This window comes from Sus scrofa, chromosome 14, assembly GCF_054392235.1.
Source record: "Sus scrofa isolate SSC_HxYL_T2T_F1_AM1 chromosome 14, Sscrofa_HxYL_maternal_Yorkshire_Landrace_v2.0, whole genome shotgun sequence".
Classification (NCBI taxonomy): Eukaryota; Metazoa; Chordata; class Mammalia; order Artiodactyla; family Suidae; genus Sus; species Sus scrofa.
Window position 1 is genome coordinate 138,747,176 of NC_139396.1, and position 22,509 is coordinate 138,769,684.

At 41.4% G+C, this 22,509-nt stretch overlaps 1 protein-coding gene across 8 annotated transcripts in view; it reads left to right on the forward strand.

Annotated features, from left to right (window-relative positions):
- Positions 1-22,509, forward strand: part of SORCS3 (sortilin related VPS10 domain containing receptor 3) — a 612,545-nt gene that overhangs the window by 473,414 nt on the left and 116,622 nt on the right. For all 8 annotated transcript variants that reach the window (XM_021072812.2, XM_021072813.2, XM_084993359.1 and 5 more), the window contains one exon: positions 18,836-18,925. In XM_021072812.2, the coding sequence (XP_020928471.1) occupies positions 18,836-18,925 (90 nt within the window). The remainder of the gene's footprint in view (positions 1-18,835; positions 18,926-22,509) is intronic.

Consider the following 22,509-nt stretch of genomic DNA (forward strand, 5'->3'; position numbering starts at 1 on the left):
ACCTGTGCAAAAGCGCTTGTCTCAGCCTCTACTTTTGAGAGGAACCCAACGCCAGACAACGTTGACTCTTTATTTGAGTCCCTACTATGCACCCAGGATTGTGGATGGGTGAACTATATAAGACAAGTAGCAAGAAGCATCCTCATCCCCATATAACATCCCCAACCCAAACACCTATCCCCATCCCTTCTAACTTCTCAGAGACCTGGCTGTATTGCTTATCCTCCTTTCTCCTTTAGTTTATTCCTCCTTCTTTCTGACTTTCCGTCATTGTTAAAATATTTTAAAATATCTACTATCCTTAAATTAAAACTGAACAACAGTCATTCCATATACCTCAGTGATTGTTGTTTAGTTTTGATTTAAGGATAGCAGATATTTTAAAATTGGCCAAGGGGAATCTGCTGGGTAGCAGAGATAACTCTACCCAGGAGTCTGTGATAATCTATATGAGAAAAAAATCTGAAAGAGAATGGATATGTGTATATGTATGAGTGAATCACTTTGCTGTGCAGTAGAAATTATCACAACCTGGTAAACCCATTGTACTTCAATAAAACTTTACCAAAAAAACTAAACAATGAAATTTTTTTAGAACCTCATGCTCGTCTTTTTTTTTTTTTTTTTTTTTTGTCTTTTTGCCATTTCTTGGGCCGCTCCCGTGGCATATGGGGGCATATGGAGGTTTCCAGGCTAGGGGTCGAATTGGAGCTGTAGCCACCGGCCTATGCCAGAGCCACAGCAACGTGGGATTTGGGCCATGTCTGCAACCTACACCACAGCTCTCGGCAACACCAGATCCTCAACCCACTGAGCAAGGTCAGGGATCGAACCCGCAACCTCATGGTTCCTAGTCAGATTCGTTAACCACTGAGCCACGACGGGAACTCCTCATACTCCTTTTTATAAGGGACTCCTTTTTCATTCACAACCAAATTTCTTGAGCACTGTCTACATTCATTAACCTATTTTTTCATTTCCTTCTCTCTCTAACCCACTTAAGACTGACTTCTGCCTCTGCTACTTCATTGAAATTGCATTTTCCAAGTTCATTCAAGTTGTCTATAAATGATGCCCAGATAACACCCCTCAAGAATGAACTTAGTGGACTTGTCTACAGCGTTGGAATGTCCTGGCTACTCCTTCTTCTTTGAAGCAGCCTCTCTCCTTTGCTAGTGTGCAGTACAGCTCCTCTCACTGCCTCTTCAGTCTCTTCTTCCTCTCCTACACTGGTGCTTCTCCCTCTGCCCATCTGTTAAATACGGCCTTTTTCAGAGCCTTGGCTAGATTCCTCTTCTCTGGTCACTTCCTACCCTTTGATCAATGCCTCCTGTCCATTCCTACAGCACAGCATCAATTACCAACCAGATGCTGACGACTCCCCACTGTCTCCTGCTGAGACTAAGTGGCTCCAGGGAGGGGCCTTTCTGTACAGGATGCCCATCAATCCTTGGGCATGGTGATCTCTTCACTCTATTTAAAGCTTTTCCATGCCTGTTTCTAATAAATGATTCAGATTTGCTTCTTCTCAAGAGATCTGCAGAGTTTCCATGGAAGTTACAATACTTGTTGCTTAATAGACCCAAATAGCAAGGAATTCTTTCCCTTAATCCTAGCTAACTGTCCTATAATTAGCTATGTGTTATAAATATTTGCATTTCTAGTAGTACATGGATGGGATATATCTGGTTTTGAAGTATCATTTTTTTTTTTCATTTTGTGTATCACCTCTGAGTAATTGGTAATAACTGCATAGAAGCTGCTATTGTGGTTCACTAGGAAAGACTGTGTTTGTTAATTAATGGTGTCTCCTTGGGCACAAGGTGGGTCATGGTTGCACATCTGATATTCAGTGTATTTTATGGGAAGAGTGGCACATACATGTTTAATTATCCAGGAGCCTCATAGAGTTAGATGCAGCCTGTGTGTTCTGGCCTCAAGGTGGGTGTGCTGTCCAGGGGCCACAAACATTTCTATATTCAACTCAAAGGAATGAGATCACCTAACTTTCGAAACTCTTCCACTCTTTGGAAATCTAAGTTCTTATTTCCAAAGCAGCAATTCTTGAGACTATTCTTTCCATCTAGCCACACCACAATTTTTCACCCACCAATCAGCAAACTGAAGCATTGTTATCCTTATTGGCAAAGGACCTCCCATTTATTTAGTGCCAAATTTATATCTGGCACAAGTACATTTTATTTAATTTTACCATAATCTTCACAGGATCTCAATGTGGTAGATATCACTCTCTTTATTTTGTAAAAGAGGAAACTGTGTTTCAGAGAAGTTTCGAGCATTACCCTTCATCATACAGTTCAATAAATGGCAAGGTCAGGAGGATCTAAACTCAGGGCTGCCTGGGTCTGTAAAGGACAGCAAATGAGGACACTGATCCATTTCCCCAATCTACAGATCTTCACATTAGCATTGAAAAGCTGGTGTTCCCAGAAGCTTTTCCAGCTGACTGTAAAGGTGAAGTAAGCAGGTGCTGTCCCTGTCTTGGTAGATAATGGGGGCAGGAAAGCCTCACTCCACTCCTTGTTCAAGTGGACTGTTTGTCAGAATCTGTTTCAATTTTGTTTCAGATCAGAAAGTTTCTGCATCATTAACCAAAGAAGGGCTTAATGGAATTCAGCACAATGTAATCATGCCAGCACCTCTGAGAGCTGTCCCTCAGATACACTTAGAGGATCATTCAAACACTTGTCACAGGGATGACAAAGGGGGGCAGTTGACAACCTGATGGTTAATCATCCTTACCATCCCCAGCTCCACTCATCTCCAGCCTTCCCCACTTTCCCTGTACCTCTTCATGCATTAGCCTATTTTCATGATGTATTTTGGGGCACAGCTTCCCTTATGTCCCATTTCTGGGTGCAGAGGAGCTATTGAATCATGACCCAGTCAGGTCTCCCATTATCCCTCCCTTTCAAGTCCCAGCAAGTTCTCAACATGAGCTCTGCCAAGCCCAGCTCCCAGGAGGATCCCTTTTCTGGGGTCTTCTATTAAAGATAATTGTATTGTAAAAACAACAGTGCTGATAATGAAGGCAGTTGGGCTGTTGACTGAGAAGCAGACTATTAAGTCCAGTTCTCTCCCCATTACCATTCTAACTAGAATACACATCTATATCAGAGGCTCAGCTTTAATTTTTTTTTTTTAGGGCTGTACCCATAGCATCTGGAAGTTTCCAGGCTAGGGGCAAAATCAAGCTGTAGCTGCCAGCCTCTGCCTCAGCCACAGCAATGCAGGATCTAAGCCACATCTGCAACCGACACCACAGCTCACAGCAATGATGGAACCCACTGAGCAAGGATGTGGATTGAACATGCATCCTTATGGATACTACTCAGATTCGATTTTGGTGAGCCAAAAGGGGAACTCCCATATTTTAAAATTTTTAATCTCTCTACATTTAACTCCATAGCCAGTGAATGGTGATAAAAGGATATTTTGGATTTCTGCAAGAAGCTTTTAAGACTTGGATTCTGAAAACTCTCACAGTCAGCCAGAATAAGGTCTTCTTGGAATTTAAGAGTGGAAGAGCCAGTGGCTAATCAATCAACTTGATTTGACTGAATACCTACTACATACCTTGGGCTGTTGAGACAGAAGTGTTGATTGGTTGATTCATTTATTCATTCATTCTACAATTCCTTGTTGAGCACTTAATATGCTCCTATTACTGTTCTAAATGACAGTGATATAATGGTAGACACGACTGACAAAGTGGTTGTTCTCCTTTGTTGTTCAGTTTATACGAGGTAGGACTGGATGGCCTGATGGTCACCATGAGCGATGCGTAAAGGCCCCTAAGATAATCAAGGCTCCTTCTCAGAGTGAGGGAGATCCGTGAGGCACAATATGATCAGGGACTTTTCCTGGAAAAGGCAGGGATTAAGCCAATTCTCAAAGAAAGGAATTGACTTGAGGAGTCCAACTATAGGACCATCCAGTGTTACAAAGAAAAGAGACCTTTCGTGGCAGGAGACAGTGTCCACAGTATGAGGTGGGCAGTGGGGGCGGGTAGCACGGTATTCCTGAGTTTAAGTCTGGTCTCAGCATAACTCACTCTGTGACCTTGGGCCATTACCTTTCCCCTTCAAAGCTTCATTTCCTTCTCACAAAGATGAAAGGATGGCATCAGAGTTTTCAAACCTTTGGTTACTATTGATATTCTTAACAGTTGGAACGTTCAGTACTGTTCAAGGAATTCCAAAATGTAAAATAGATACAAATGGAATGGACATAGTTTAAAGAGGGTGAGACATTGTATCAGCTCCCTCCCCCACCCAGCCTCTTCTTCACCCCTTTATAGACACTCCCAAGGCATCACTGTAGAATTTTAGAGTGCCCCAGAATCCAGTTTGAAAGCCAGTGGGCTGTATGACTCTAGAAATTCTCTTCCAGTGCTAAAATTCCACAAGTCTGATCACTCTCCAGAATGTTCCATTTAGTCAGATAGAAGAGAGGGGGCTATTATTTGGAAATTCCCAACTCATTTCTCTAATGTCAGAATATGTATATATATTTGGATATAGCTAATTCCTCAAGAGACTTGCTGAATAATTCTTCTCTTATGCCTACTGAGAGTTCAGTATGAAGATGATGCAATGGATCAAAAATTTAAAAGCAAAAAACTATAAGTTCCTACCATGGGAGGGTTTATGGTCTAGTGAGATTGAAAGAGATAATACATAAGCAGAACAATAACAAAGTTGCCTGCTGTGATAAAATTTTCACAGAAATAAGCATAACTATAAGAACTGATAATGCAAGGAGGGGACTTCATTCATTCACTGATTCCATCAGTCCCTCAACAAGTTTTTCTGGAGTTCCTACCATCCACAAAGCCCAGGGTCCCACTTTAGAGTATTTGTAGTGAACTCAAGACAAACCCTAGTCTTCTTCTCATGAAAGATTACGATTTGAATGGATTCTCATCTCTGATGGTTATTAAGATGCAAAAACAAAATAATATAAAAGCATAAATTAAGAGAAAATGTGTGTGTGTGTGTGTGTGTGTGTGTGTGTGTGTGTGTGCGTGTGTGTATAAAATATTCCAAGATCTTGCTTTGGAGGTTGGGACATATGAAGTGTTTTCATGACAGGTGGATCCAGGTTCCCTCTTCCCTCTTCCTTCTTCCTTCCTAAACAGGGAGTCAGAAGGTCTGAATAGAAATCAATTCCTGCAATTTATTTTTAACTTCTTTCTTCTTAGCCATGATTGATTTTTGTCTCTGTGATCAATGGCAGAGAGAGCAGCTCCATGGCCCAAGCATCTGTTCAAGCGCTTGGTCTAGTCGGCCCACATCTATTGAACAGAACTTCAGAAACTGATTATGAAAGTAATAGAATGAAGATGTTTAAAGGATGGGCCTGATTACCCTTGTCTTCCTGGTGAAAAATGCTTCAGGCAGAGGGCTGCTATATGCAAGGGCCCAGGAGAACCTAGGGTGGGTAAGGCAGTGGATGCCCTGCTGTCCCCAGAGGGCAGAGCCTAGCATGGTGAGGCCAGGAAGGAGGAATTGGGGATTAGCTTCTTCTTTGCCATCTGACTCCCTCCCTCCCTTCCTTTTAAACTCTCTTTTCTTCGTCCTTCTATTTCATCCTTACTACATCAACTGCTGTTAGCTTTGGAACTGCAGGCAAACATCTGCTACGGAAAAAAAAAAAAAAATTGATTGGTTCTTCTCTCTGTGTTTCTTGGGCTTTAAAATTGTCTGATTCTTGAATCTCCATTCTCTCCTCCTCCTTCCTTGTTTTTTTTTTCTTATACAGCTTGTGTGTAATGGGAACATGAAATTAGACACTTCCCCTTTCTCCCTACAGCCTGTAACCTCTGAGGCCAGGCGAGATCATTTCCACTTTCTTCTCTGAAAAATGTCTTTGAAAGGAATGCACACCTTGTAATAGCATGTGGTGGTAAAGCCACTGAATGCAATTAGAATGGAGAGTATCCAAGGGTTCTGTCTGGTTCTCCAGAATAAACGCCTGCTGTTTTACTGCCTGCCCCAGGTAGTGAGTGTCTCCAGACTGCAGTATGGAGAAATCATCCAAGTGCTCTTAATATGAGTGTGTTTATTATTTCATCACACTGTGTAATTGCTTCTTGGTTGTTCTTTGTGTGTGGGGGGAGGGAAGCCAGTGAAGAAGTGGCTTCTTTATATCCTCCGAAATGAAATATCAGAGACGAGTCCTTAAGAAGTGGATTGAACATTACTAACTCTTCTGTGTAAGAAACACTGTAGTTCTCAGCATGTTCTTGGTTAATATTTGTCCTAACCCTTCCTCCATGATTTTTACCTCCTAGTTCATTTTCTTTCTTATTTAATTATCTGTAGTTCTTAGAGAACCAATTGGGTATATAATCAGCTTATGATTATTGAGTGGCTGGTATAAGCTAGACCTATTATTAATGCATTTAATTATTATGACATCATATGAGATAAGTCCTACTCTTACCTTGATTTCACAGAAAAGGCACAGAGAGGTAAAGTCATTCTCCCAAAGCATAGAACAGAAATCTGATCTAGGCAGCCTGACACCAGAGCCTTCTTTCTCAACCAGTGCATTTGTTCTGTTCTTTAAATGAGAAAGAGTCACAACTTAAACTTTCTTATTTGCATGAGGCAAATTGGGTCAAGAACTGTGTAATGGGCGGTAAGTAGGAGCAGAAAACTTCACACAAAGTAAGTGCTTACAGCGTGCTTGTGGAGTCATTGAATGACCACAGAAGAAACTGACAGCGTAGAATCTTAGGAGATAGGAGTTAAAGACGACCTTCATGTTGAGGCAACCTGGACTCAGGAAGTGAAGGGACAAAAAACATTGACATTTGACATTTTTGAGTCCCTACTTTGTGTTAGGCACACGTTGGACCTTATGTTGTGAGAGTGCTTATCTGTTTTGAACTTAGCTGTTTTGAGTTGAAACTGAGGTGTAGGAGCTGTTAAGTGTTTTTCCTAAAGAGGCTTAAGGGGTGGAAGAGGTCGCAATCCATGTCTGGGCTTCTGTTTTGATGTCCTTTGTTAATTTCCACAACCAAGAAGGAAGTAAGTAACCTGAAAAGGTGCAGAAAGATAGAATCCCTGATAACCCAGCTGTAACCCTTGGGCATTTTCTTAAAGCAGAACCATGTTCTTGATGTGAACCACCTCTGTTGAGATAAACAAACAAATACATAAAATTTTAATAAGATTATTGAGCAGAGTAGTATAGCGTTTTTATTGAAAATGTCAAGTGAAAATGAAGCAGCATGTTTATATCAGATACTAAATGACAAAAACCCTTAATAAAACCTACACACACCCTCTATTACTAGTCCTCCCCACAAAGCACCTCTTCTGGAACCAACTAATCACCAGTGATCCACTCTCTAGGATCTCCCATCCTGCCACCTCTCCAGCTCTGCTGGTGATCTCTTCTTTCTTCTTTTATGGTACAGTCTCACCTTTTCTCCCAGCATCTCCCTTTGGTGTGTGGGACAGTTCAGCCATGATCTGGTTTCTCTAGTGTTACATCCACAAACCCATCATCCTCTTAGGAAAATAGCATATCCTTCAGTGTGAGGACCCATGCTCTCCTCCGGAGGCAGTGGGAGTGTACATCATACCTGTTTATATACTACGTTTTACTAGGTGTGTGCATCACAGTGGAGGGTGATACAGAAGAGAGCTTATGCCTACATCTCTGTAGTTAAGCAAGCATGAGCTTAAATCCCAGCCCAGCCCTCTGCTAGCTGTGTCACCCTGCCATTTCCATCTCTTACTCATGTCATCTGTAAAAGGAAACGGGATGAGTGTGGACTCCCACAGTGCCCAGCACTTATTTTATTGTAATTCTAGAAGGATCTTGAGAAGAAGTTGAGTAACTATTGTGGTTCTAAGGTTTTTGTTTTTTTTTTTTTTCTGTTTTACAGCACTTAGCCTTCCCTCCTCAGAGTAGCATAGCATCAACACTCACTTTATATCATCATTTGTACATCTGATATGTTAGGCTTGTTTCTACAAAGAAATGGTGAACTCTGTGAGGTCGCAGCCCCATGACTCCTGTGGTACATGACACAGCCTGGGCACAAAAGGACAGAATAAGTACTTGCTGATTGATTGATAAATACAATACATAGTAGAATTGGGGCCAGGATCCATAGTGAGATGTCTAAACATGATTAATGTTCAAGGAACGATGTGATGTTGGCCAGACCTTTAATTAATATGTGGATTCGGCAGTGGGTGGGGAAGAACATCCTGTAATCTGCTTCCCTGTTTCCCATAGGAAAGCACGCTCTCCCATGGCCCCTGCTTTCCCATGCTGTGGTGTTGCCAACCAATCAAAGGAGGATTTGATGTAAAATCAAGACCCACTTGTAAAAATCCATGCAATTATCTTCACTTTGTGTTCTTCTGATCTTGACTTAGTGAACATAGACAGAAGCAGCCTGGCAGCATGAAAAGAGCCTGGGGCTTAAATCAGACATTCTGAGGTTGGATTTGAGCCTCACCTTTTAGGAAGAAGGTGACCTAATGTGGTCTGTCTGAGCCTCAGGTTCCCAGATTCTAACATGGGAATCTAAGTAGACCGCACTTGTATAGTTGTGCTCTGACTAAATGAGATTTGGTTCAATAATAAAAACTAATAGCACAGAGTAGTCTACAAATATTAGTCATGACATGGGTGCTGGGTATGGAGAGACAGTTACATGGGAACAGAATACATTATCTACCCTTGAAGATATTATAGTACAACCTAAGATATACCCACTTTCCAGTAATTCAGGGCAGCAGCTGGTAAGTGTAGCACCACTTTCCAGTAATTCAAGGCAGCAGCTGGTAAGTGTAGCACCAGAGCCACAAACAAAGAGTCCTAAAAACCAGAGGGAGAAAAGCTGACTCTAGTTGGGAAACTGGGATGGAGGAGGCTTCATTAAGAAGGTAGTTTTTAATGTAAATGGTGTCAAATTCATTGATTCTGGTCTTTTCTAGAGATCTGAGTCAGGATGAATCTCTCCAGATAACTGGCCCCAAATGAGATATTTTTCAGGAAGGCTCAGCAGTAGACATTTTAGACTCATTGAGGCTTGCACAATGTACTGGACATTGTCAAAATTGAAAGACCCAAGTTCAAATCCAGGCTTTGCTCCTTTGGAGTTGAGTGACCTCATGCATGTCAATTAACTTATCGGTAAAGTGGGGCTGCATAGTATCTCTCCTACAAGGTCACTGTGTATGAGAGCAGACATTGGTGAGCATGGAGCTTGATTGTCCAACTGTGATGCTTCTGCTAGTGGAGAATAGGAGAGTTATCACAAAAGGAGCATCATGGGGAAGTGCCAAGAAGTAGCAGTTAGCATTTTACAAATACTCATGGCTCTCTTGGGGGAGGCAGCTGTGTTTTCTGAGAAAAAGCTTTGCATATGGTGTAAATTCATCCACTGCTGTCCCAAAATTCACTCATGAGGCAGCAAGTCCCATGTTGGTGAAGTTTTGTGTTATATCCATCAGCTCACGTATCTCCAGGTCTATCTGAAAGTCCTGTGTCCCAAAGAAGCATCCCTGCTTCTCTCTAAAATTAATGATCTTGCTTGCCTTGCCCTTTTAGGATCTCTAAAGCATCTTGAACATATCAATAAAATTAATCATTCTCTAAGTAGCTCTGTGCAGCTGCCATCCATCCTGATGGCCAAAGACACTTCTATTCTATGCCTCTGCCTGTACATTTCTTGCTTCTCTCCTCGTATTCCATGTAGCCTCCAACCTTTGAGTCTGTAGGGAACTCTAGTCCTGCAGGCTATGTATAGATAGCCATTGCCCCAATGGCAAATTTCAACATCCCACACAATTAAGAGTGGGCCTAACTGGATCATCAGCTTGATTTCTGTACTAAGACTCCTATGAAAGCCATAGACTAAGTGGTTGATGAAAAAACAAAAATTCATTTCTTAAAGGTTCCGGAGGCTGTTAAGTTCAAGAATAATGCACCGGCAGATTCTGTGTCTGGTGAGGGCTCACTTCCTGGTTCGTAGACAGTATCTTGTTGCCCTGTCCTGAGATGGTAGCATAACTCAGAAAACTATCTGTGCTTTCTTTGATAAGAGCACTAGTCTCTTCCTGAGGATTCCACTCTCATGACCTAATCATCTCCCAAAGGTCCCACCTCTAAACACCATTACGTGGGGAATTAGGTTTCAACACATGAATTTGGGGGGACACAAACGTTCAGTCTAGTGATTTATCTAAAAGGTTTGGGCTCCTGGGTGCACACAAAGGTCAGTCATAACATCCTCATAATTGTGTTTGTGAAACATTTTATAGTTACACGAAAGTATTTTATTATCTTCTCTCATTTACTTCTCTGTAAGATAACAGTAATTATTCTTCATTTCATTTTTATATAAAAATAACCTTGAAACTCTAAGAGACTAGTTACCATGCCTAAATTGCATATCTGATTCACAATTGAGCTAAGTTAGTTAAGATGTTACAGATACCAGGCCCTTTTAACCTTCCCTCTTCTCCTTCCCCACTATTTTGTTTTTAATTTTTTGAAATTTGGGTTATTATCTTCCAGACTGGGAAGATTTCAGTCAATTAATTGCCTTCATAATGTCTACTTGTATAAAGGAAATAGCCTATGTGATATCATGAAGAGAAAACCTTATTAAGTATAGGAAGACTATATAAGCTTAGCAACTTGTAATATCTTTTCTAGCCACTTCTCAGTCTCTCTCTCTCGCTTTATATATATATACACTATATATATAAACTTTATATTATATACTTTAATATATATAAAGTATTCTCAGATTTCCTATCATGGCTTAGTGGTTAATGAACCCGACCAGCATCCATGAGGACGTGAGTTCAATCCCTGGCCTTGCTCGGTGGGGTCAGGATCTGGTATTGCTGTGAGCTGTGGTGTAGGTCTCAGACTTGGCTGGGATCCCGCAGTGCTGTGACTCTGGCATAGGCCGGAGGCTACACCTCCAATTGGACCCCTCACCTGGGAGCTCCATTTGCTGTGGGTGTGGCCCTAAAAAAACAGACAAAAAAAAGTGTTGTATTCACAGTGCTCAAGGAACGTTGACATTTTTGAAACAGGAGGCAGGGGAAGCATTTTGATAGTAAGTTTAGCATTTGTCTTTGGTGCTTCTGTGGGTACTATTTTCCTTTTTCTGTGAAACTGTGGCTTCCAGATCTAGAACACTCAGGGTAGACTGTCTAGGGTTTGGCTTTGTATCTATTATTATTTTAATTGGGAGTATTTAAATGCTCACAAAATGTGTACTTCAGGATGACAATTAAAATTCATATCTGTTCTTTTCTTTTTTTATTTCCATAATTATTATCATTGTCTTTTCATTCCCCAATAAAACTAGGAGAGGAAAAACAATTTCTACTCTGAAGGATCAAGTGGGCATCTTAAGGACTCCTACCCCTCCTTCTAAATCATAAATGCTAGGACCTGAAGATAAGACTTGAAGCCATTAATGGTCAAATGTCTGGCACAAAACACATGGCCTTGTGGTCTCCATGGGTGGTCTTCTCTACAAAGCCATCCTTTTTCTCCATCTCTCCCTCTCCAGCATTTTTTATTTGCTGACTTGTTAATGATGGCTATTCTGATCCATGTGAGGTGGTACCTCACTGCAGTTTTGATTTTCATTTCTCTAATAATCAGTGATGCTGAGCATTTTTTTATGTGCCTATTGGCCATCAGTATGTCTTCTTTAAGAGAAATGTCTATTTAGTTTCTCTGTCCATTTTAATCTACAAAACAGAAAAATACTCAAGGACATAGAGAATAGACTTGTGGTTGGCAAGGTGGACGGGGGAGGGGGTGTGATGGATGGGGTTAGTAGAGGCAAACGTTTACATTTAGAATAGATAAACAATGAGGTCCTACTCTACAACACAGGAAACTATATCCACTCTCTTGGGATGGATCATGAAGGAAGATAGAATGAGAAAAGGAATATATATATATTCCTATATAAACATATGTAAAACTATGCCATACAACAGAAACTGACAAAACACTGTAAGTCAACTCTACTATACTCTAATGCAAAAACAAAAACAAAAAAAAATTAAAAAAAAATCGTCCTTGCTGAGGGCAACATGAACAATTTCAGTCCTCTATTTCCAATAAGTTCTGACCAGGCAATCCATACGACTACCCTAGCACTTCCTGAAGCCTCTGGCCTGCAATAGTAAACTGCCACCATGCTCAGTCACCATAAGCCCTCCAAGCTGTTAGACTGATACAGGCATCTGGGCCTCTAGTTCAGCAGGGACAGGTGACATGCATCGAGTACCTAGCATGTTCTGGGCTCAGGAATAAGGCTCCTTACATGTTTAATCCTTATAGTAACATGTCAGTAAGCAGAATAATATCTCTGTTTTTCCAAAGAAGTAATTAGGAAGGTTAAATGACCTGTCCAAGGTCACCCAATCAGCAAATGGCAGAAGCAGGATTCAAACATACGTCTGGGATCCCAAGAGATGTGCTACAATGCTTAAAAATCAGAAGCGGAGTCTTCTTTGAAAATGCATAATTGGAAACATATCGAGTCTAGTCCTTTGTGATATTTCAGTACACAGTCTCAGAGAATCAAGTCTTCTGATTCTTCTTCTGCTGTGTATGGTCTAGACATGTGGTTGTTGTCCCATGTTTTTCTAACTCATCACCTTTTCTCTTCCTTATCAACATCCTCCATAGGTAGTCAAGGCTCCAAGAAGTGTCCTGGCAGGGCTGGTGAAGGCAGCAGTCGATGTGTGAATATTTGTTGGCCAATGAGTGTGCTAGCAACCTCAGTACACATCTTCCCTCCAACATCTCCCCTATGCTCACACACACACACACCTGTGCACACGTCTCACCAAGAGAAAGAGCAATATTGACTTCGCATCACTTCTCTTATCCCAGATATATTCTTGGTGAAGCTGTTTTGGGGCTGTTAGGGCCCCAATAAAAAAAAAATTATGGGTAAATATGTTTCAAAGGAGGTTTGGCCTAAGCTGGAGTGTTGTACTAGGCATTAGGCCCACTCTCTAGAAACAGACAGATAAAACTGCATATTACATTAATATCACAGAGCCTCCAGGACATTAAATAAGCCAACACCAGTTTGACAAACACTAAATTCAACATCAGACAGTCTGGCAGAGTAGATGTCTTGCTGATAGGTGTCTTGTTTCAAATGCTGTACCAGTTTTGACTCAGACGCATGAGACAGTTCCTTAGCAGGGCAGTTTCGGAAAATGATTTCAATATGACAAAATGACTTGAACTGCCATGTAGAAGCACCTGGGACCATCCTAATATTTAGAGCCACATCCTAATGAGGCCCATGGCTATTTATTGACTCTTGTGGTCCAGTACTCAGAAGCCTGTTTCTTTGTTCCTGAAGGAAAAAAAAAAAAAAAAAAAAAAAAAAGCATGATCTTTAAAGGAATTATGTAGGTGGAGAGGAAGAGAAAGGCCTAACAACATCAAGACTTATTTTAAATAATCTGAATAGAATTAATGAGCAAAGAAATTGAAAAAGTTAATTGTGCATCATAACAACTCAGCTGTTCCCTTGCATCTTTTTAAGAAGGAGGGAACAGTTCAGAGGCTGTCTGAGAAGTACCTAACATGTGCTTATGAATGTAGTCGCTTCTCTTGGCTTAGATTATTCATGTTGTATTGGACCCAGCAAGTTCCTCTAGTTGGAAAAGCTTCTAAATGTCATTTCCTATGAAGGCAACAGCTCTTGTGTAAGCTAAATTATTTCCATTATACTCTCTTATTCACAAATGCCAATAGCAGCACAATTTACTCCTGTGCAACAATAGAACATTGATTTCTCAGGGCTGGGGAATTGACATGAACCCTCACAGAGAAAGACCTGCCTTGTTGGTGGGCAGCTTATCTGGTTATAGGGAATTGAGTGACCTAGGATCCATTCCCTTCTGTACTGACGTGTGGAAACCTCACATAGTCTGAGGAACAAGCATAAGCTTCATAGTCATATGAACTTGGGTTCAAATTCCAGTTCCAGCATTTACTTGCTGTGTGTCTTTGTGTATGCTGTATGATTTCTCTGTGCCTCAATTTCTCACCTGATCATATATGAGAAAGCTGGTATATACAGAGGAATAGCGCTTGGCATGTAGGAAGTACTCGAAAAATGTTATTAATATCTTCACCTTGGAGGGTACTAATAATAGTTTTAACAATAGTAACAGTAATAATAATAATTGTGGATATTAAATAGTATCATAAATCTAAAGCACTCCTCACATGATAGACACTTCAAAAATGTTAGTTTCTGATTTTCTTCTCAGACTACCTGTACCCATTTATGAATTCTAGAAACATTACAAGTTTTCTTCCATCTGTGACAGAAACAAGTTCAGTATGATTCAGGGCCCCCCAGTTCCATTTTGGAGGCATATTTTTCTCTCTCCTCCAAGGCAAGCCATCATTCAGAAGCAAGGAGAAATGAAAAAAAAAAAAAAAAAAAGGATATGTCAGTTTAGACTTGGTTACAGCAGGCATGGGAGAAAGTCAGAAGAGACAGATGTGTTTAATGGCCAATGCATTTGTCCAAAGGAATCATTTTCACTGGCCAGGAGCCCAATTAAACCTGTAAAATGGAAATCCAGAAAATCAGATTAACGAGCCAGTCATTAGTGAGGAAAAGACCCAGCTAATTCTGTGTTTAGCATGACGGATGGGCCCAGAGCAAATAATTGGATGACATTCATCAAATGTAAAATAAAAGGTGTCACTGAAAGGGAAAGTGGTAATAATCTCTGGGATTTACCGTGCCAGCAAATTTGCTTGTAAGGAAGAGAAAAGTTCATCAAAATAGATTAATAGTCGCTAAACTTTATTCCTTCTTTGTATGATTGCCAGAGAACCACACAAATAATAGCAGAAAGGCAGCAAATGCACTAGCCTGGTATCATTCCAGGACTGGGAAGGCTCTGTTCCCCAGGGAGAGGGCTAGAGCTTCTATTCGGAGATAAGTTCCTGTGACCAGCCAGGAACCAGGCAGTGTTGGAAAGCTCTTCTCTAGAGCCACTGCTTAGACACTAAACAATGGAGGGAAGCAAAGTCAAAGGCTCTCTGGTTACGTGGATGAATGACAACTCATTATTCAGTTAGTCAGTAAGTATAGACCTCCTGCCCTATGCCTGACACTTGGGGGATATGCTTATTCCTAGTGAAAGAGTCAAACACAGGCTGGAGTCATACACTGGCTGGGACAAGGAAGGACTGTGTGACATTGGGCAAATTAGTTGGCCTTTCTCAGGCTCAGTTTCCTGAGCTGTAGAAGAGATGGAGTGTGTGTGTATAGGTAGGTAGGTAGAGAGAGAGGTATAGATGGATAAACGCAAATACACATATGCAAATTAAGTCTGGTTTGTAAACTGCTTACTGTAGCATCTTCCAAGTAATAAGCTTTCATGGCATGATAATTCTCTTGTTTTTATTACCTCACCTCTTCTCTTCTAAGAAGACATTAGTTTTAAGATGCAGCATCAACGCCGTAACCGATTTTCTGGGATTACATGGAAATACAAATGTATACACAGTCAATTATAGAGATTTAAAAACAATTAAAAGATGTTGTAATCAAGGAAATATATCGTATTGTTACAATACAGTTGTTGACATAAGGAAGGTGATGGAGGATTCATCTTGGATAGAGGAGAATGGGTTTGGAGCCAGACTTTACTGGGCTCGTAATTTGTCTGATCTTGGGCAAGTCACTCAATTTCTTGTTGCCTTTGCAGGGTTGTTGATGGGTTTGAACTGTATAATTTATATGGGACAATGTAAGGTTCTGAAGCATGGTAGACAAACTCAAACCAGGACAGTTTTATCATTATTTTTATCATCATGGATCCACTAATCATCTGCTGTGAGACCAGCATTACTTAGCAATCAGGAAGTTACAACCTTGTAATAAGACCTGGAGGGATCATTATAGATATATGTAAACCATGAAAATGTCAAAAACACTGGGAACATGGAAATAACAAAAATTCAGGAGTTGAGAGGAAGGATATGTTATAATAAATAAGTGGCATCCAGAAACTCTCCAGGATCTCTGGGCCTTACACTGAGATTTAAAGCATGTGTTGGATTTGCGCAGTGCAGAGAGGGGCATGGCCAGGACAAAGGCAGAGCTGCAGGAGCCAGTGGATATGCTGAGGGCTGCTATGATATCTGAGGCCTGAAGAATCTCCGGGCTCCTTGGGCTTTGTGCAGCCTTTTAATATTTTAGATCATCCCATGGTGATTCTGAAGTGTAATTCCATCTTCATGACTTACTTAAGCAAAAATGCTCCCTGGGTGTGTGTGTGTTGGGGGGAGAGAGGTTGAAAGAGAGTGTGTGTCTGTGTTTGGGCAGGGCCATAACAGGCATGGCTAGGCTGAATTCCAGAGTCAGCGGGACTGCTCACCCTATCAAAGGCACCACTCTGTTCTCCCTCTGGATCCTCAGTAATTTGGAAACCCCACGGGCATTGCTATGTGGTGCTGATAAAAAGCCCTGTGGTGCTGTCTCATCTTTCTCCCTATGGAGGTGACTGAGTCTTCTGGGGAAACACTTGTTTTCACTGCTGCTCTCTGCCTCGCATCAGTAGTGGAACTTGCTGCCTCTGTGCTGGTCTGATTCACTAAGGGTAAGGTTGGTGAGATTCAGGATGTCCTGGATAGAACTGACTTTTAAGCACATGATAGGTGACCAGAGCAGATACTTGGGGGCTTAAAAATTTTATCTCTGGGTAAAAGGTCTGCTTGGGGGAGTGATGAAAAATGATTTAGAACTACATAAGAGCTGGTGATTGTATAACGTTGTGAAGGTGCTAAATGCCACTGAATGATACCCTTTAAAATGATTAACTTTATGTTATACGAATTTTACCTTAATTAAAAAAAAAATAAGGTCATCACTGTAAGCACAAGATTCTGGAAAGTAACTACATTTCAGAGGAAGGCAGGAGTCAGGATAGGTGAGGAGCCCAGAGGCGTAGGGGTGTGTGTCCATTGGCATTAAAGTTCAAGTTCTGCTCTGCTCCAAGTGTGGTCCCCCGACCAGCCGTGTCAGCACCAGCTGGGAAGCTATTGGAAAAGACGATTTTTGGACCCCACCCCAGACTCAGTGGGGCCCAGCAGTTGAGTTTTAGCAACTTTTCCAGGTGATACTGATACATGCTGAAGTTTAAAGACTATTGATCTAGTTCTTGGGTTAGCAGATATGTTTATATGTGTTGCTTTATAATTAAAAAATAAAACCAAATTAAATAAGCAAATAAATACGATCATGCCAGGACTAATAGTGACTATGTTTAAAACCAAGGGTTATATTTTTATCTGATTCTATGAAGTCGAGATTTATTTTTAAAAGAAAAATAATAAAGACTTCTTGGTAACTCATTGATCTTAATCTGTCAACATCCTGCCTCTAAGCCTACACAGAACAATATAGATTTAGAACAGATGTCTTATCAAAAAAAAAAAAAGGCTTGAAGTATGAGACAAACATTATTCTAATTAGAAAATAGACATGTAAGGCTAGCAGTGAACCTCAGGGAGAAAGCCAAAATCTCCTCTTGGTTCACAGCCTATGTATTCTACCAAGTTCTTTCCAGGGTTCTGCCGTCACGCTCACTCGAACATCTGCTCTACCTGGCAGCTTTTGATGCCTGCTTTGTAAGCTTCTAATCCGAACAGGGCAAGGGGGAGTCATGGGAGATGGCATCTCTCTGAGTGAGGAGCGATGGGTGGCTTTCAATAGAGATGTCACACCCCTCCTGCTCCCAGCAGCCGCTGTGGATGGGCGCCAGGTTTAGAGCAGATTCAGGGGACTGGACCATCTCCAGCAAGTGCCTGGGCCTCAGTGAGAATGGAGTGCATGCCTCTGGTAATTGCCTCCTGAGCACAGCCGCCTGGTTGCTATTGTCATCCTGCTATTTTCTCTGAACAGGCTATGTTGCCTTCTCCTGTGAATATTAATTTCCCCTGAGTTAGGATAATTGTGCCAAGAGAAGCCATCTGCAGTGCTGTGCCACACTGGCAGGACTTTCCAACAGGCCCAGACCAGAGGGCCATTTCTTGGAGTGGTTTCTGGGTTCCTCTAAGAATCTATCTTTCCTGAGTGAGGTTTCAGATCTTGACTCCCCCACCTGTGAGTCAGTAGAACTGAGACTCAGATGTAGGATCTCTGATGTTCAAATCCAGCATTATTTCTCTGGCTTTGGACGCCTATAATTAACTTGCACATGGAAAGAATAAATAAATGTCTGCTTAATGCATGGCTTTGTAAATATGAAGGAAAAAAATTGTGCTCAGATCAAAAGTAAAATTAATTTCAAAGTAACAAGCTCTTTGAGCAATAATAGTTATTCAGATTCAGAAAATATTTTTTGACAATCATGTCATCATTTCAATGGATTAAAAATGTTGGGGAAAAGGAGACAATATATAGATCATGGGTACAGCCCATATCAAGAGCTTCTCTGTTTTCAGTTGATGTTATCTATTAGGTGTGTATGTATGCAGAGCATGGTGACCAAATACAGAGCCCCTTCTTGCACAGATAGTGCCAGCCATGGGGAGAGACTGTTGGAATTGCTCACTTATTGTCTAAGCACTGTGACATGGGAGCAACTCAAGGTATCTAGGGTTGGAGGTGTAAAGCCAACAAGGGCTATTCCCTAAAAGGTTGTTGCAAACCTATTGTGGTTGTTAATAGAGAGGCTGCTTCTGTCCTCTTTGTGCTGTCATCCATCCATAGCACTATCTGACCTTCCTGTGTTTCCCCATGATCCAGGTGACAACAGGTGGGAGAGCCAGCTACTATGTGTCCTACCGAAGAGAGGCTTTTGCTCAGATAAAGCTGCCCAAGTACTCGCTGCCAAAGGTAAGTGCCACCCGCTGTCCTGGGTGCTTCCAGACAAAACGGCAGGGAGAGGCTGCCTGGCTTGGCTGCAGAAAACTTGATCCCTGCCTGGGAGATGGCTGGCATTCAGCCTGACTTCCCACTGCGGGGCTTGGCCTCTGCTGATGTTGCTGAATCTGGGTTCTGTGTTCCCCTCTCAGAAGGGTATGCAGACAAGAACTTTGATTTCCAAGATTCAAATATCAGGTACAACCTTGGGTCTTTTCCCCGGACTGGTGGTGAAAGGAGCACTAGCTTTGAAATCTCTTCTGGAGGCCCCTCCCTTTCACAATGGCCTTGCTGACCAATAGAGGGCCAGGCTCAGAATGGCCCAGGCAGAAGCCCTATCTATCTATATCTACCTGTTTATCATCTATCTGTCTGTCTGTCTCTCTCTCTGTCTTCTATCTCCATACAGGTGCACAGGTGAACCTCATAGGCAGTACATTTATATTTAGTGCTAAATATAAATGTACTGCCTATGCTTCCACTCCTTTCTACCACAATGAGTAATTAAATAGGAATAATTTGCCATAATATCAAGTGATTGCATTTTAACTCCTCTATTGGAATATTATAAAACTTATGCTGAGGACCTCATTCCTTGTGAACAGTAGTTTCTGGGAGGAGATGGATCTTAGGACCTCAGTGTGAAATAGACAGGATATAATAGCATCCCCTATTGAGGCTGCAAAGAAGCAAAAAGTCTCAGGTTGGACATGTATCAAATGTAATGTTACAAAGACTTGTGTCTCTAAGCTGGTGCTAGGAAATGTATCATGAAAGGCTAAATGAGTGCAGAGAAAGAAGAGATTATGGGATAAGAAGGTAGATAAATATCTACTCCCTGGTTGTGTTTATCCATGTGGTTGTTCATGGAAACATGCGTGTATCCATTCATTCACATGTTCCTTATTTTTTTCATCCATTGACCTAGTCTTTCTTCCGTTTCAGTTTTCACTTTGTGCGAGGCACTGAACTAAGCTTTGTGGATAGAGTGGAAAGTGAGACACAGATATTTCCTGCCTGCGTGGAGCTTGTGTTATGGTAGAGAAGAGACACCAAAGAATTAATCATGGGTATAGGGAGTATTGTAGGTATAGAAGTCCAAAGGCCATTGTGACATAATTGTTGGAACTCATCAAATATGGGTATTGAGAGAAAGTTTCCTAAAGAAAATGACACTTCAGATGATTCAAGAAAGATAAGGAATTAACCCTGAAAACCAGTGTTAGGGAAACTAGTAAAAACTTTATACATTGGCCCTATTTTTAAGAGAGTATGGTTCATTTAACAAACTGAAAAACCATCTTGAGAGAGACTGGGTTGCATACAGAGAGGTGGAGAGGCTGATGAGCTTGGCAGGGACCATAATAAGTAGCCTCTGGGACAATGGCCATCAACTTCTCATTTTCTCTATTCTCTATGTGAGTGGCTTTGTAAAACCAGTGTATAGGATCATGGTTGCTGGGAATTACTCATATTCTGTGAGTACCATGCGCTAACCAGTGGCATCACTGGAGCACTTCCCATCAGATATTCTAAACTCAAGCAGGAAAGATGTATTTCTGCTTTGAGAAGATGAGGAAGGAGAAGTTCATAAACATTTTCCTTTTAAAAGAGTATACTCCTAGCAGTAACCTGATGATGTCCATGTTTTGGCCCAGGGAAAAAAAAATTCAAGAACTTTCCAAACCCTATCATCCATATAGGGCCTATTTTGTCTCTGTATGTTTGCATATTTTATGTACTTTTCACCTGCTCAGGAAAACAATTTACTCTCCTGGGCAGTGTGGCTGCAGGTGGGAACAAATGAAGCCTGGCATTGATCAGAACCCTAGAACACTCCATTAATGATTAGCAACCCCATGGCAATTTACTGTGGTGGACTACCATCCGTGCAGCCCCTCTTACAGAACTTTATCCAGAACAGCTTCTCATTAATATGAGGGCTGCTGTGAAAATAGCTGGATGGTTATCGATCCCCTTTATTAGTCGGCACTGGCCCAGATTTCCATAGCCTCTGCTGAGGAGGTGAGGACAGAGTGGGTGGAGGGAGATTGGTCTTTCCATTGTTTAAAAATGGAAATGGCTTTTAAGCAAGTTGTTGCCATTCCATGTGGTGCTGCAGCTGCTGCTGGGCATCTTGCTTAAAAACAAAAACACTGAAAATCTCCTCGTCATCACTCACACCTCTACTCCCAGCCTGTCTGTTCAGAAGATGCTCTCCTGGGGTGCTCCATGGTTTCCTAGTATTTTGCAGGGAAGGAAATGAAGACTGTTAATAAAGGGTGACATTATTAGGGTCAGCAACCTTGTGCTGAGATCTCTATAACCCAGCTCCTGGGCATCAGGTCAGTGCTTTCAGGCCAATGACCATGAAAATTGCACACCAGTGGAGGGCTTGGAGGCAGATGGCAGGAGCCGTGACACCTTGGGAAAAGGGGACCAGAGCTCCTGAGCAGAAAGCCAGGATTTTCTTTCCAGCTCTGCTGCCTGTTTATCTGTGAGCCCAGGTCTTCCTATCTGTGGAATGGGCATCATGATACCATTTGGCAAAGTTGTGGGGATAAATCAGATATCTCATTGTTGGTAAAATGTAAAGTGCTAGGCAGATCTAAACACCCACTGTGATCCAGGGCAAGTACTGCTGACACTCTTAACCTGCCCGGCAAGTCCCTTGTGGGGTCACAGCCCAGGCTGCCTTTGGTCTCATAGTTACCTGCATCCCTGTATCACTCTGAGTCTGATAGACCTCTTCTTTTCTCTTATATGCTGGACTTGTTCTTAACTTGCTACTCTAACAGTCATTTCTACAAAAGGAAAACAATGTTTGTTTTCCTATAGAACTCAGTTTAGTGGTGACAATGTTGAACATGACTTGGCCCCAAGCTCCTGGAAAACAGCAACATTTAAGAAATCCCCTCACCCTTTTGTGTTCCTGGACATGGCTTACAACAAAGAACTCCCCTCCCTCGCATGTCCTGAAGAGACTCAGATGCCCCCATGTTGTGTTACCTTTGCCAAGACTAGATTCCTGTTTTTTGATCTCATAAATGATTAACTAAACTGTGTGTTCCCCCTGACCAATCTGAACTAAGTGCCTATTAATTTGACTTGACCAAATTTAAGTCTAGCTTTTCTCCTCTGAGAATCACCTGACCCTAAGCAGAACAATTTTCTCTTTTTCCATTTTGGTTTATCACAGAATATTGAATATAGTTCTCTGTGCTGTAAGTAAGACCTTGTTGTTTATTCATCCTATATATAATAGTTTCCTCTGCTAATCCCAAATTCCCAGTCCTTCTCTCCTCTGACTCCCCTCCTCCTTGGCAACCATAAGTCTATTTTCGATATTTATGATGCTGTTTTTGTTTCATGGATACATTGCTTTGTGTCATTTTAGATTCCACATATAAGTGATATCATACAGTATTTGTCCTTCTCGTTCTGAAATACTTTGCTATGTATGATAATCTCTCTGTTCGTCCATATTGCTGCAAATTGCATTATTTTATTCTTTTAATGACTGAGTAATATTCCATTTGTGTGTGTGTGTGTGTGTG